General features: G+C 40.1%; 1 protein-coding gene across 1 annotated transcript in view; it reads right to left on the bottom strand.

The window, feature by feature from the left end:
* Rab38 (RAB38, member RAS oncogene family) overlaps positions 1–14,129 on the bottom strand; it is a 52,997-nt gene extending 38,868 nt beyond the window's left edge. The window contains exon 1 of the mRNA XM_048435235.3: positions 13,796–14,129. Within this exon, the coding sequence (XP_048291192.1) occupies positions 13,796–13,997 (202 nt within the window). The 5' untranslated portion in view covers positions 13,998–14,129. The remainder of the gene's footprint in view (positions 1–13,795) is intronic.
* Positions 14,130–16,537: the final 2,408 nt, after the last annotated feature.

Raw genomic sequence — 16,537 nt, 5'->3', positions numbered from 1 at the left:
CTCACGTTTGCATAGCAATCAATCTTCCTCTTTGAACCATCTCCCCAACCCCACATCATCGTTTTATCCTCCATCATGATTACCTGTTATGATGTGTATTCATGCTTCCACCTCACTCATGGCGCTAAAATTTTTAGGGAGCAGGTAAGGATGTGTTGGTGTTGTAAAGTCTGAGGACCATTTCTTTCTCTTTTGCATACAGATAGAGCACCAGATACAATGATGAAAATAAATTGCGTTTAAAGTTTCATTATGTTTTCTACAATACATCAGTATATATTCACAAGCCACTAGTACATGCTGCCATTCCTACTCTATAATCGACTGTCATTTCTAGTAAATAATAAGTGTTCATTGGAGGAGAAAAATTAACTTTATTCAAACAAGGTCAGGTGTAGGAGGTCCTTCTTTCTATATGTTATTTGTATTGGTTAATGAATGGAGAAACTGCCTTGGCTTTGATAGGGAAAAACTTAGGTAGGTGGGGGCGGGGAACAGAATTGAATGCTGGGAGGAAGAAGGGCAGAGACAGAGAAGCCATGGATTCTCCACCTGAGACGGACACCAGTTAGAATCTCTGGTAAGCCACTGCTATGTGGCCACACACAGATTAATGGAAATGGGTTAAACTAATATGTAAGAGGGTTAGCCAATAAGAAGTTAGAGCTAATGGCCAAGCAGTGTTTTAATGAATAGAGTTTCTGTGTGATTATTTCAGGGCTAAGCTAGCCGGGCAGCCGGGACAAACAAGTGTGTCTCCTCCTACAAAGGTCATGTACATATCTATATTTATATGACTAGTATGTAAAAAGTAGGAGAACAACATAAAATCAAAAGTAAATATAGCTATTTCACAATTCTCTGAAAGAAAAATAATCAAATTATGTAGTTCCTGCTGTAGTGTAAAAAAACACTGAGCTGTCAATAAAGTAATCTTGTTCTGAAGGCTTGGGGAAAACCATGTATTACAATAGAGGTTTTCTTGTAAAACAACAAGGTTTTCTTGTTTTTAGGTGCCCCAGTGATCATCTGGGGGTAGATTTTAATCTATTCACTCTTCACTATTTTCCCCTGAGATGCCAGTGACATAAAGGTATCTTTTAATCTAGATTTCTCCTTATTTAGGCATAGATTATACTTAGTACAAAACTTCTATAATCACCCCTGAAACACTACCAACTGATCCACAACCATGGTCAAATTTCTATCACCCCCATGGCCAGCTTTGAACTCTGTGTGGTGAAAGCCCATTAAGGTTCACATACTGAGTGAAAAAGAAACACTATGTTGTGATTGGATTAGAAGATTCTCCTAAAAAGGCTCAAGTACTGGAAGCCTGAGCTTTACCTTAGCTGAGGGGACCAGATCATGAAGATACTGGTTTCACATAGCCAACACTAAACAGAGATGGGACCTGGCTGGAAGACTGGAAGAAATAAATCACCTTGTCTATGGGAATTTGCTCTCTCTCTCTCTCTCTCTCTCTCTCTCTCTCTCTCTCTCTCTCTCTCCCTACTACTATATGTAGTAGTGTTTTGAATAAAAATGTCCTCCATAGCTTCATAAATTTGAACGCTAAGTTATCAGGGAGTATTACTATTTGAGAAAAATTAGCAAATATGGCCTTGTTGGAGCAGATGTAGCCTTGTTGGAGGAATGGTGGTCTTGTTGGAGGAAGTGTGACACTGGAGGTGGGCTTTGATGTTTCAAAAACCCATGCCAGGACTAGCCTTTCTCTGCTTGTGGATAAGGATGTAGAACTCTTAACTACTTCTCCAATGCCAAGCCTGCCTGCCAGCATGCTCTTAGTCATGAAAATGGACTAAGCCTCTAAAAGTGTAAGCATCTTCACAGCAATGGAACAGTGGCTAAAATGTGTGTGTGTGTGTGTGTGTGTGTGTGTGTGTGTTGTTATGTTGTTGGAGTAGGTGTGGCCTTGTGGGAGGAATTGTGACCATGTTGGAAGAAATATGTCATTAGGGGTGGGCTTTGAGGTCTCATATTTATATGACACACATACATACACACACATATATATGTATATACATATATTTGTCTTATCTTTTTCATATCTCTTTCTTACGTGCAATGAGATGATAAGATAAACCTTATTACTTTATTAAGATTTCCCCCTCAGATAGTTTTTCATAGTGCCAGAAAAGCTAGCTAATAACCTTAACCCCTTAGCTCCCTCCCAACAGACAAGTGTAGGATCATCATATCTTAAACATGCCTATCTTATCTTAGTATTCTTCACTGTCATTCCACTTGAACTGGAGTAAACAAACTGTCTCATCAGGCAACAACAAAGAAACAAACAAAAAAGCTTTAATGTTTATGATTTTCTAGGAATTGTTTTATCAGTTAGAATAAAATTTCTTTGATTCTATGGTGATTACATTCCACTGGTGAGAGGTAGACAACAAATTTTTAAAAAGCAAATAAGATTGAAAGAATACTATTTATGTGTTTTTTTAAAAAGTTATGGAAAAAATAAATCAGGAAAAGAGAAAAACATATTCTGAGGGAGGGGCAGAATTTTAAAAGTTGTGTAAGGAACTACCCAGTAAATGGATATAATTTGAGCAAAGACCAAAAGCCTAAAGTAAGAAATTACACGAATATTTTGTAGGTTTAAACTGATGGAATACCTGCACAAAGATAAACAAACACAGGTCAGTCTGGCAAATTTGGGGAATAGTAAGGGAATTGAGTGGGATGCCAAAGACTGCACATGGGTCAGAGTAGACTGGGATAAAACGGAGAGGCTAGAATGTCCAAAGTATAAACAGTTTGGTGCCATTGTATTGATGTTGTCTTTAGCTCTAGGCAAGATATGAAAATACTGAAGGAATGTAAGCAGGTGAGAAATCACGAATTACTAAGACTGCTGTATTGAGAAATGATTTGTGGCAGTAAAGATAGAACTGGAGATACCAGTTTAGGAAGGTTTTGCAACAACTAGCAAGAGAGTATTATTTGAATTAAATTAATAGTTTTGAAGATGGTTTGTTTCCTGAATTAAACTGGAGATGGACACAGCAGAGGAATTGTGCAGGGAATGATTCAAGCATGACTCTTAGAGCCTCAAAGACAACATGACTCTACCATAGATGGGAAGGAGAGGATCTCATCAGGCAGAGGTCTGATGTGTGAGACTCTGTGGCAGAAAGTAGGTCAGGATTCTGACATGTTACAGTTGATACTTCTGTTATGAAATATGTTACAAAGATAGTTGGCTATATGGCCAGAAGTTCCAGGATGTGGTCAGGGCTGTATATTTAATCTATTCTCCTTTTAATTTCTGTGCACTACTTCCAAATTCACTTTTCATGGCACTGTGCCTCAGTATCAACACTTGGAGAGACTCATGGGCCTAGAGCCTAGAGTTGAGGTACAAAATGAGAAATTAGACAGTTAATGTGTGGTGTGAGCCATGTTAGGCTTCAAACAATTTAAATTCTTCTTTTCTGACAGCTATAATAGAAAGGAAACTGTACCATAAATATTCACATATTGGAATATCTTAAAATTCTGAACACTTGTAAATACAGGGCTCATATTAATAACAAAATATGTATTTATATGGTTCACTTGTCAATACTTTTGAGCTAACCAATGCTAAACTCCTAAGCTTTCCTTTTAAGGGGAAATTCTGAGACAACTACTTCCTTCATATATACAGTCATTTTCAAGTAAAACACTCATTTTAAATGCAAATTTTGCATTCATATTGATTTAATAAAATAAGTACCTCCTTTCTTATCAAAATATCTAGAAATCATGAAAAGATAGCTTTATTTTCTAAGAAGCAACTGCAACCGGTCCATTGCTGCATGGCTCCAGTTATGAATTACTTAGGAGATCCTGGCGGTTTCTGTTTTGTTCTGCTTTATTTGCTATTTCAGCAAAACCCATGAATATACTTTGGTTTATTCAAATATAAAATCCCAGATCCAAGACTGTGGAGAAGTTTAGTTCCCATTTCTTGAGGCCATGGTAGCAGCAGCTTGAGTAATCCAACGTGGGGTTACATTTCAGAATGTCTCTTAAAAGATGAGCATTTGCTTTCTGGTCCCCTGTGGGAATACAGGGGTTGTCCACCTAAGTGTTGTAAGACCAAAACAAACTGGGCCTTGTCAGCCTCAGCTCAGTCCTGGCTCTAATACAGAAACCTTCACCTTAAGGTGGTCCACTGTCACTATATCGTAACCTCTTCCATATCTTCCTCCTAACCAAATCCTGTGCAGCCTTTAAGATTGTACCCAAGGCCAACCTTCCTGGAAACTCTATGACTATTTGTCTTTGCATTCATCTCCTTGTTCTGTTCCCATCACAATGACTCACTATGCCACCCTCTTGGCTATTCACGTGCTGTAAGCCTCTACAATGTGTCTCCAGTGACAATGTAGACGCCTAAAGCCACACCATCTACTAGCCAATCTTAGTACCCACATCTGCATAGCACACAGACTGTAAAAGGCTCTAAGTGTGCACTCCTTATCGGTTTATGTAGCATAATGAAACTAACAATACAGGGGCTCCAAGTAATGAAGTGACTATTAAATTTGTGAGAGGGAACCCTGGCAAGGATAGGAGTAGACTGAATAAAGAGGAGTCTTAGATCTTGTGTGTTTACTTCCTACTCTGCCAAACTGTTGGTAAAGATCCCCACCTGCCTGTAACAGAACCACACAGCCTCTTCCTATTTCTTTAGATTCCCTGCAAACAACGTCTCTGATTCCATCCTCTTGATAGTTCACATTCCTTGAATCTATCCACCAAGAATAAACAAGTCATCTGTGACGTATTTAGCTGAGCTAAAACATGCAAGACAATATGACCCCATAAAAACATGTTTTTACTGTGTCACCCGAGCTCGCTTGGAGCTTGGGATCCTCCTGCTTCACGTGCCAAGGGCTGGGATCACAGCGATACACGACCTTCCCTGTTCTTAATTTTTAAATCTTATGATTCTATTCACTAAAATCATTAAACACCAACAATTTTTAATTGAAAACTTTTTTTGCTCTAAAACAACAAATAATCCACCTGAAATATGTTCACAAAATAATGAGCTCAACACATCCAATGGAAAACAATCTTAGTTTTACTTGGCATTTGAATAGTAGCTCTAACTAGCCTTTAAGAACAATTTAATACATAACATATAAAAATATCCTCTTATTTTCTAAATCTTCATTCCTGAAGAATTCCTAGATTCCTTTAGAATACCTATTCCCCAAAACACATGCCAGAAATGCTCTAATAAGCCCCCATGAAACCCATGTGATATTTTAAAATCTTGTGGCAAATACAATAGTATTTATGGTTAAGCAGATATATCAGACACTGTTAACTTAGGGTAGTTTAATTTTGGAAATCAGAAAGCAAGAATCATGCAAAGAATCAATATGAACAGGAAATGAGGGTAGTGGGGTCACTCTGTTTCAACCTTCTAAGAGATCATTCCATAAACAATGACACACATATTCCTAAACTGTAGCTTTTAAAAATCAAATAATAATTTTCTCTTGCAAATTATACTGTTTTTCTCAAATGGATAATTATTTGTCAGAAGACACATTTTTGTGCTTGTGTATAGCAAAGCCTCATGTACTCCAAGCTAGCCTTGAACTTGCTATATAGCCCAGGATGACCTTTAAGTTTTGATCTTTCTGCCTCCAATCTGATCTGGAGTGCTGAGATTACAGGCAAATATCACCATGCCTGGTTATACATAGTGCTGGAGATCAAACTTTATGTGTGTTAGGTAAGCACTCTACCGACTGAGTTAATCCCTAGCCCCCAAACATATGCTTACTAAGTAAGTTGGTGTTAACTTTTCAGAGAACAGAATTTTTAGGCATTTCTTTTGTCTGAGGGCATAATAAGACATTATTCTGACACCCAGAATTTGGTGTGAGATTTTCTGTCTTAGCCTCCAGAGACTACTCTATTTCCCTTACGTTTAGAACACACAAACATCAATATATACCCACAGAGAGACCCTCCTGTCACTATAGGAGTTAGTTATTATTCGGGTCCCACACAGCTATTCTTAACTTTGTTTCTTAAATGAGAGACTTCTGCCCCTCAGGCCCTGTAGCTTTTCAGCCTAAATGTCATGTTTAAGGATGGTTGTTATTAAGGCCAGTCAACCATAAGCTTCCTTCAATGATGAGATGTAAAGAATCGAGCTTACCTTGCAGGAGAAATTTAAACAGTCTATGAGTTGCAAAGCTATTGCATCATGGCATCATCTGTTGGGAAGCATTACCACAGACTAGCTAGAAAATGGGAGTGGTGGCCGGATACACCACAAACTGGAACTCAGCAGCGCCCCTTATCTATATGCCTTTCAAAAAATTCTATGTGTTTGTCATTTTTATAGCCCAAATAAGCAGAGTTTTCTTATCTCTGTGTAATGGTGGTGACCAGATCAACTCACTGTGAGCAATAAATGTAATGATGCATATACCTATAATATGCCTGACCTTCAATAAATAGAGCTATTAACAATGCATTATATTGCAGAGGAAAGCAGCTGTCTCGTCAAGGACTTCGAATCAATTTGTTTTGAACTTCGCCCTACGAATTAGACAGAAATCTTTTGGCATTCCCCTTACACTATAAATATTTCATCTGTGTTAGACTTAGGAAGGAAACAAGAAAGTTATTCATGCTTTCTGGGAGAGAAACTTTATGCAAGATCGGTAGACAAATCAAAAGTTCAATCTGAGTGCAAATATAGGGAACACAGGTTAACTAAGGCACATGACAGTGCACACTACAAAAACTGCAGAATCAGGGATAAAGATGACAAAACACTAAAGTTCTTCAGTCTTCTTAAATTCAAGATTCTCTGCCTCAAAAACATTAGGACTTTGCTTGATTGTCCTCTGGGAAGACAGAATTTGGAAGCACATGGGAGATGGGCACACTTGTGGGATATTTTATTGAATATGTTAAATGACATAGTAAGAGCCATCTTAGCTGTCTGTATAGCTGGACTGTTTAAAACGAAGAAAGCAAGCTAAACGCTAACATGCATTCATTCAGTGTTCTTTGCTTTCTGACTATGAATATGATACTTCTGGCTTTTGCTGTCTTGATTTCCCTGCCTTGGCGAATTGTGAGCTAGGAGAAACCCCTTTCTCCCTTACATTGCTTTCATTAGAACATTTTATTACAATAGGAAATGTCACTAGAACACCCTTCTCTTTCCCTTTCTCTTTCCCTTTCTCTTTCTTTGCTGATCAGTTAATCAAATTGTATACCAAATAACTCATGGTCAAGTCTTCTAAAACTTGCAAAGGACATCTACAAAATAACAAAAATAACTTTTATGCAAGTCTTGGTGAGAGAAGTATTACAGAGCAATAAAACAAAGTCACATGAGATTAAAAGAGGAAGAAACTTCTACTGACAGGAAACAATTGGGGGGTTTGCATAGGGGTGTGACTTTTCAAATGAGTCAAATATTAGCAAGAACTATGACATGTGGAAACAAAGAAAAGATCACATGAATTCTGTGAGAAAATAAGACAGAATAGAGACAATAAACATTAGACCAAACAGGATTGCCAAGGAGTTAAAATGACTGAAATATAAATCACAATGGATAGTGGTTAGATAGTTTTCATTTTCAGATTGCTGTTAAAGTTCCTGATGTTGTAGCTCCATGGTCTATCCCTTGCAGAGTCTTTATGAGGTTCTGAGTTCAATTTCTCAGAACTACAGAAAAAAAGATGTATTGCTAGCAACTGAACTGTGGATCCCTCTTGCCTATCCAAATCCATGACCTTTGAATCTCAGTGCTTAAGATAACATCAGACATATAAGGTTTAAAAGGGTTTTAATTCTCCAGACCACACCAATAATAAACACGGAATTAGTTCTATCATTACTAAATTCTATGGGCCGAAGAATCGAATGCTACTCCCTTCGAAATAACAGCTGCCTTGTCTCTAAAAGGACTGGGATGGTTTAGATGAATACTTGTAAGATGATGTGACTTAATAAAATTAATTTTTACAAGTTATTGCTCCATTTAATGTACTGAAAAATCACAAAGAAGATAGTTTTCCACTTGCCCTTCAAATGAGTGACATTTTAATGCAAATTTTAGAGATTTTAATGAATGAAGACTTACATCTTTTACAATTGTAGTTAAGCTCATTCCCCAGTTTTTGTATTTCCTGCACAATATTGAAAGTTCTCCATCTCTGCTTATGATATCCTCTGTTTAACGGTAAGCACACAACATGCTATTCCACATAGACATCTGGAAACCTATAATTATCCAGGATAGAAACAAGGCAAGAAATTCCCCTGCAGAAATGGGTCCGTCCTTGAACTCAGTTTTGTTTTACTTGACATATACTTGTTTTCAAAAGATAGCTTTTTCTATACATTCAATTCTCTTGCCAAGACACTTAAGACTTCTAAAATTCATTAGATAAGGTTTTTTTTAGATATGAATACTAAGGAAATAGCCTGATTTAAACCCTTCATTCACTTGAGTTCACAACATGAGAGCTTGAAAACTATAAAGCAGCCTACCATGGTGACCTAAGTGAGTGAGAAAACACAGTGTAGTTGGAATGAAAATGCTAAGTGGGTCTTCTTAGAGGCAGCTGTCATGTGGAAAAGTACAGCAATGAACTTCTCCATACTGAAGCAGTCTGTCTGCAAATGCGATGTTTTACACAGTATTTGTTGAATTTGGACTTGGGTCTTCTGATAAGTAGCAGACTCAGTCACATTACACATACACACACACACACACACACACGCACACACACACACACACTATTTCTGCCCTTCTGTGAACAAGGCCCTTGCGTCTTCAATTTTTGATCTTCATTAGTATAAGATGAGTTTGATACTATTGTCTCTATAAATATCAAGATCAATCAGGAAATGTATGTGAAAGCAGTTTATAATAGTGGCAGCTATCATAATAAGAATAACAATGGTAATGTGCTTCTTGTGTATCAGGAATGCTCATGAATTAACTCAGTTATTTCTTATATAACAACTCTAACAGATACAAGTTCTGTTACCCTCATTTTACAGACAAGGCAGAGGATATAAAACTTGTATGTCAAAACGCTCACAATGAGCTTAGTTAAGAAAACTATCGCGTATGTATTACTGAACGCAAAGTCAGGTTATGATATTAAAGTTGGTAGAGCCTGAAAGAGAGTATCTTCCAAATGTGGTATCACAGACAGAGAAAACAGTTGCTATTCTATAGGTGGAACACCTGTGGTCCCATAAGATTTCATACTATCAATTAACCAATATCAGTATTATATTTTCGCTATATATAATTCATACTTCTTATAGAATGTATCTGAAATGCTTACTATTAAATCAGAGGAAGCAGAGCAAAGCTGCTAGAGAAGGTGGGGAGGGACACGTTTGACAGGGTGGGGAGGGACGTGTTCAACAGCCATGTTTTAAATTCTGACACGATCGTATAGCCAGCTATTTTACTAGGAAATTACAGGTCCTTGGACAACCATAAGAACAGGTGCTTAAGGGATGGTAGCTGCTAGATCTGCAATTGTCTCAATTCCTGAAGTTGTGTCCTAGAGTATATCAGTTCTTAGGAGAGAATTATCCACTTTTCTGAAAGCACTAATGTGGCAATTGCTGATGTCTGGTTTGGAGAGTAGTAAGGACAGGAGCCTCAAGTGTAAACTTTTCTTCTGGTTGATATATATATATATATATATATATATATATATATATATATATGGAATATAAATTCATGTTTCAGTCAATGATGGAATTTTCAAAAAAAATTTCATTCATTTGTTTCTATTTCTTCATACTGGTATATAATAATATCCAGAAAAATTATAGGGAGAAAAAAAGATTACCTATCAGCTAAAGAGAGGGAAAGGTGGGGAACAAAAGGGAGGAGCTGGGGAGGGACAAGTGTAATCAAAACGAATTGTATGAAAAATATATTTTTAATAGAAGAAAAATTGAAGGAAGATGGCTAGGATTATCTACCAAGGAAAGAAAGGAGAGGACCTTATCCAAAAGAACCCACTGCTTGTCAGATACTCACAGGCTGGTGGACTTGCATAGCACAGTTTGGTTTTAAATTAGACAGAATAGATACAATCCTGCTTGTCCATTGTTAAGAGGTTCATCTTGAGCAAAGTAATATCTTTGACTCTACCAAGAACATCTGAACAGAGTTGACCCAGCTGCTCCTTTGGGGAAGACTTGTTCCCATCTGGGGCAAACACTGTTCCCTGTGTGGTTTGGGGGTAATTATCATGCTGTTTCACAAGGCCCTACCTAAAGTCTTGAAAATTTCAGAACCAGATTGGCTAGTCAATGTGGCTACAAGATACGTATCATAGGAAACATTTGTACAAATAAGGCCTTATATCATTGAAGCAAATAAAACATAAAAGATTCTACCTAGGCAAAAATAAACAAAATTGTAATAGCCTAATATCCTATAGGGAAAGAGTAAGTCTTTTCCATTTCATCAAGTGTGTCAAGGTTGAAGATGAAGCTCAGTGGGCAAAGTACTTACCTACCATGCACCAGGCCCTTAATTTTACTCCCAGTGTTACGAAAACTGAATATGGTGGAATTGCATGCAATCTCGACACTTGGGTAGTATAAGAAGAACAGAAGTTTAAATCATCTTTGGCCTCACAGTGAGTTCAAGTGTAACCTGAGCTACATTGTCTGAGCAATACAACAAAACGAGGGAAAGGACCTAAGAAATGGCTCCACAATTAGGAGCCCTGTCTGCTCTTGCAGAAGGCCTACTTGAATTCAATTCCCAACACCCACTTCATAGCTCAAAACTATCTGTAACTCTAATTATAGAGGATCCAATGCTCTGTCTTTTATGGGCACAGCACACATGTAGTGCACAGACATGCATGCCGACAAAACACCCACACACGTAAAATAATATTTTAGCTTTTAAGTTAGAAGAAAAGAACTTGAACATTTTCAAAACTTTTCTCACTACTAGCCATTCTTTATAGACACACAACATAGCTAAGAAGAATAGAATGACATTCTGTGACCTGAGTGTACTAGAAGGCATACTGACCTAACTCGAGTCTAAGTGGAGAGTGGAGGTCAGATTTCACATCGCCTTATAACCCACAGGTCCCCAACATACTATGAAACATTTATGTTCCAACCATCCTATCCCCCCATTACCTAGCTTTTACCTAAAAAAGCGTTCAACCTCTAACTCAGCAGTTCCAGGGCCTTTGAGTTTGAGGCTATCAAAGAAAGAGTGAACTGGGCATTACCGCAAGGCTGAACGCCATTCTGTCTGCCAAATGGATCTCAGATCCTTCTGATTTCCTACTTGTACAGACTTCTATGATTATAGCCTTCACAACCTTGGTCTGAAACTAAGCCTTGGAAAAGCATTCTCAAGTCTGGGAGTTAAATTGCTCAAATTGTTCCTGACAGCAAGCTTGGAACTTAAGTTGCTCTATGCTGCAAAATGGGTGAGACTCAAAAAATAATACTGGCGCTTGAGAACGGGATATATGTGCAACATAGGAACTGAATCTTCTTAGGATTTAATTGCTACGTGTATGCCATGTTCCTCTTGGTTAATATGTATAATTGTTCAAACAGCGGTAACTTAATAAGCTTCTGGATAGTGAGCATTTTTGTCTTTACTTTGAACTTCTGGTTATTCTTCTCTCATTTGGTGGAATAAAACATATTCCCCGTTAATAGATAAGAAAAATGATACAATGATGTTGGCGGATTTGTCAATAACCACACAATACATATGACAAAAAGTGAGATTCAGAAAGGGCTATTCTGCTCTGGAGGTATCCCATTCTAGAATTTAAACTGAGACTCTTCATACCTTTCTCTTCCTCCAATTTAGAAGAGGAAACTAAAAGTCACAGATGTTTAACAAGACTGAAGACGTAATGCTACTTGGACTTGAAATTGGTGCTAGTGACAGCTACGTATTTGAAACAGGATGCTATTCTAAACTGTCATCCTGGGAATGCTGGTGCAGTCAGAAGACAATTCAGACTCTAAAACATGCAGCAACAGAGCACAAAGACCAGGGACAAAAACTGCAGAACAGACTAGGTGATGCCATCTTCAAGTCTCCAATAACTCATGTTTCCCTAAACCTGTTGAAGATCCAAACCATGAACCTGTCTGCACTAGCCTTATCATAAGACCTGGCAAAGCTCATGGTTACAGAAGACTGAGGGTCTCAAGACCAGAAACACCCTTTTAGGAATTTTCTCCTCTGGTTCTTGTTTCAAGTCATGACAAAATGCATGCAGCCAGATGTGCTAGCTGAAAGGAACGTATTTTCTGAAAAAGACTTGCTTATTTTAGATCCAGCTCTTACCAAGTGGCTCTTAGTGCCTCACACCATGAACAGAGATTGAAGAGGGCTGTTTGAAGTGGACAGTAGAGAACTCATCAGAGTTCCAAACTGCTTAAGCAGGAAGGTTCTTAGCCATCACTGCCTAAGCCCTGGCAGGTTAATACGGATGCTACTGATCAGGTAAGTGACTAAGCTTCTAGAACAAGAGGCCAGGCACGCCCAGGTTACAAGCAGACAAGTCAGACTAACTTGGGGGGGGGGGTTCTAGACAAGGTTTCTCTGTAGCTTTGGTGCCTGTCCTGGAACTAGCTCCTGTAGACCAGGCTGGCCTCGAACTCACAGAGATCCTCCTGTCTCTGCCTCCCGAGTGTTGGGATTAAAGGCACGGCCACTGCAGCCTCAGCTTTCACTGTGCCTAAGAGCTGATATACCTGGTGGCCAAATTCTAATTTCAAACACTATTAAAAAAAATTTATCATAGTTTCGATTTCTCAAAAGAATACACCAGGATCAAATTAAGAAATCTTAAAGCAAATGCCATGAACATTATCATAACCCCCACCCTGCTTCACCCCCTTCTCTACCACTGGGGAGGCAGTGGCCGGTGGATCTCTATGAGTTCGAGGTCAGTTTGGTCTACATAGCGATTTCCAGGACAGCCAGACGTAGGTGGTGAGACCCTGTCTCAGAAAAAAAAAAAAAAGTTGTCCTAAAACACATGCACAGTCTCCTTTCTAAGAAAGACTATGGAAAGAGAGCGAGAGATAGGAATAGAGAAGACAGGAGAGGTATGGAAAGAGATAGCTTCTTCTAGATGTATACAAAATCAACAATCGCAAACTTTCTTGACTGAAGAGGTGACCTTAGTAGTGAAATTTGAAATAAACTAAACTCCTACGACTCGAGATTGCGCAAACAAGAGTTAACCTGAGACAACCCTGTTCCCTCTTAAGTTTCCAAGGGGTTTCCCCTCTGCTGGCCAGAATGAAGGCCACGTGGGCCTTCTCTGGGTCCAGTCAGGGCTACTTGTATCCTGAAAGGGACTAGAATGGAAACAGAATGTTACTATAGTCTCCTGGGTCCGGGCCACAGACTGCTCTGAACCCAGGAATCCCAGGGGAAAGTGGAAGAACCAGCTTGAGCCATGGCCACAGAACACCCAGTGAGAGCTAAGTTACTTGAAGTTGCCACTAGAGTTCGGGAAGAATCCAACAGAAACAACGGAAAGAAACATGCAAACATTTTCTTTTCTTTGAAAATAGGTTTCCAAGCCACTAGCCCAAGTTTCCTAGAGTGGACCACACTGGTGATTGGATCTCCTGCTTGGTCGCATTCCAGGGTCCCGGGACTGGAAAGGAGCTAAAAAGTCACTCTCTGCTTCCCCAATCCCTCCGTTTTGCTCGCGCTGCTCAGAGCGCTCACCTGCAATGTCCCAGAGTTGCAAGCGCACTACGGTCTCCGGGTCCCAGTGGAGCACCTTCAATGCGAAATCCACACCAATGGTGGCCCGATAGTGCGAGGAGAAGTTCTGGTGCACGTAGCGCTTGATGATGCTGGTTTTGCCCACACCCAGGTCGCCGATCACCAGCAGCTTGTACAGGTGCTCCTTGTGCGGGGCCTGCATCCTGGAGGCCCGCCGGTCTTGCAGAGCCTGGAACCTGCCCTGGGAAGCGCAGCCGGGGCTAGGGTGCAGGACGGAAACTCAAGCGCTGTGTGGGCGCGAAGGCCGGGCGGGCGTGCTGGTGCAGGCTGGGGAGCTGGGGCGGAACTCCTCCCCCGGGGTTAATCCTCCTTCCTACACTGCCGTCTCCAAAGTGGGAGGAGACATGAGCGACTCCTGGGACTAGAAGCTCAAGGACCTGAGAGCCTTTGCCAGTTCCAGCTCTTATTTGCATAGTGCTCCACACCTTTCGCAGAGATTTTTCTCGCCTTTAGTCCAGGGCACGAACTTGTAAGCGGTGGGTTTTGTTTTCCGTATTCTGTCAGCGAAAGAACCGCGTGTCAAAAAGTACCCAGGTCTTCCAAGGCTACTGGGGCCCTGCTGCCACCAACACTGTGGTGTGAGTTTGAGAAGGTCTTGAGAAATACCAAAGCAGGAGGCTCAATACTTCATTTTGGGTTGAGCCCTGCCTCTGGCGTTGAATGGCATCGATCAAACCCTTAGAGCCCCTTAGCCTGGTCGACTGTAAAATCGTAATGCTCTTAGCACCTTTTCACCTATTAAACAGTTAATGACCTTAAAGGCCCCTGTGATGAATGCTGAGGGCTTGCTGAACTTTCAGCCTCCACTCCCATCCTAAGGCCTCCCAACTATATTGAGCTGCTAGACACGTGAGGTCTTATCACTATAAGTAACAGCAAACGCTTATAAAGCCTCCCATATATGACACCTGTTCACCCTAAAAATAAGTCCTAAAAATAAGTCTCATTATTCTTCTTCTTTTACAAATGAGGAGTCCCAAAACCGAATATACCACAGTCGTGTAAAGAAAACGTCTGTTTCAAACCCTGGTCCTTCTTTCTTATTCTTTCTCTTAATGGTGAGCTCTTTACAGGCACCTGTGTGCTTGTGAGAATAAAAAAAAAATCACAGCGGGATAACACAGACCAGAAAAATAATTAAAAGAATGAGAAACCCTGTGTGGGCTTGGCTGGTTTTGTGGGGGTGCTAGAAAAGGTCTTCTGGGCAGGTGAGGATTCCTGAGGAGCTTACGGGAGATGAGGAACGGAGCTTGCGAGAATTGGGGACCAGCATTCCTCCTCAAAATGGGCAATTTTGTACCCAATGTGCTCAGAAGGGAAGGGAACTCGGTCTGCGTAATATTATTTCGTCTGTACATTCCTTTATGAAGTGAGGTAATGTGGGTAACGTGGGCAAGTGAGAGGAAGGAAAGCAAAATTAAAGGTGCCCTGCAGCTAAAGAGTATACAAAATTAGATTTAACTGTACAAAATAGTGAGTGAAAAGTTTGGTAGTGGTATATTATTTGTATTTTGTTAAATAAATCTCACCTGAAGACCAGAGGCAAAGGTAAAACCACTAGAGGCCAGGCAATGGTGACACACACCTTTAATCCCAGGATTTGGGAGACAGAGTCAGATGAGTCTCTGTGAGTTCAAGGCTACCCTGGGCTACACAAGATTACTGCAGAAACAAATCCAGGTGGTGGTGGCTCACACCTTTAATCCCAGTCCTAGGGAGTCACACGCCTTTAATCCCAGCACTAGAGGGAATATAAAATGAGAGGAGAGAGAGCCTTAGTCTGCTTAGTTTATGATCACCCAGACTTAGCAGAGATAAGACTTATCTAGTGGCTTGGCTGCTTTGCTCTTCTGGTTTTCAGGTTGAATCCCGATATCTGATTCTGGAATTTTATTATTCATGCTACCAAATTCTTTCTGCTCTGCTTCTCTGAAATTACATAATGCCTTTACTATTAGCCTCTCATAAGCCGAGAGCTCCTTTCCTGAGTGACCACACATGTGCAACTGTCTGAACTTTGGTTTTCAGACCAAAAAGAAAGTAATAATGTCTAAATGACCCGGGCAGAAGAATATATATATATGTGTGTGTGTGTGTGTGTGTGTGTGTGTGTGTGTATACTTATATATATATATTCCTATATGTATTCATGCATGCATATAGTAGGTGCTGATGACTCTCTCAGGGACAGTACTCAAAGCAGAGTCACTCTGACGAGGCAAGACTTACATGGCAATTTGTTTCCAGAGGTATTCATTGTAGTCTTATGATAATGCCTCACAATGGGAAGAAATTACTCTTAGTTTCTTTTTAAACCCTCTAGACTTCAGTGGCATGGGAAGAACAGACATGCAGTCCAGTGAAACCTAACTAGGTCCCCGAACCTGTAAGGGCACCGTCTCAACATCATATTTGCGTCAGGGAAACCGGTTTTCCCCAGTATCTATCCACACATCCCTGGCACTGTTCTCAGGCTCTGAGCATGCTCCTATTGCCAAACTACTGCACACCCTTTCCCCAGCAGCAGGAAGGCAGATGACTCAAGTCGTGAAGGGGTGAGACTGCAAAATTCTCCCAATGTGAGGCCTCCGTGATATCCCAGAAAGCACAGTGGCGGCTATCTCTGCCCCCGTGCCCATGCTGTCCAGTGGGCATACAAAAGCTTTCACTTAGTAAATGGAA

The sequence above is a fragment of the Myodes glareolus genome, chromosome 24, assembly GCF_982192425.1.
Source record: "Myodes glareolus chromosome 24, mMyoGla1.1, whole genome shotgun sequence".
NCBI lineage: Eukaryota > Metazoa > Chordata > Mammalia > Rodentia > Cricetidae > Myodes > Myodes glareolus.
The sequence above is the reverse complement of the archived record's forward strand: the minus strand, read 5'-3'. Positions and strand labels throughout refer to the sequence as shown.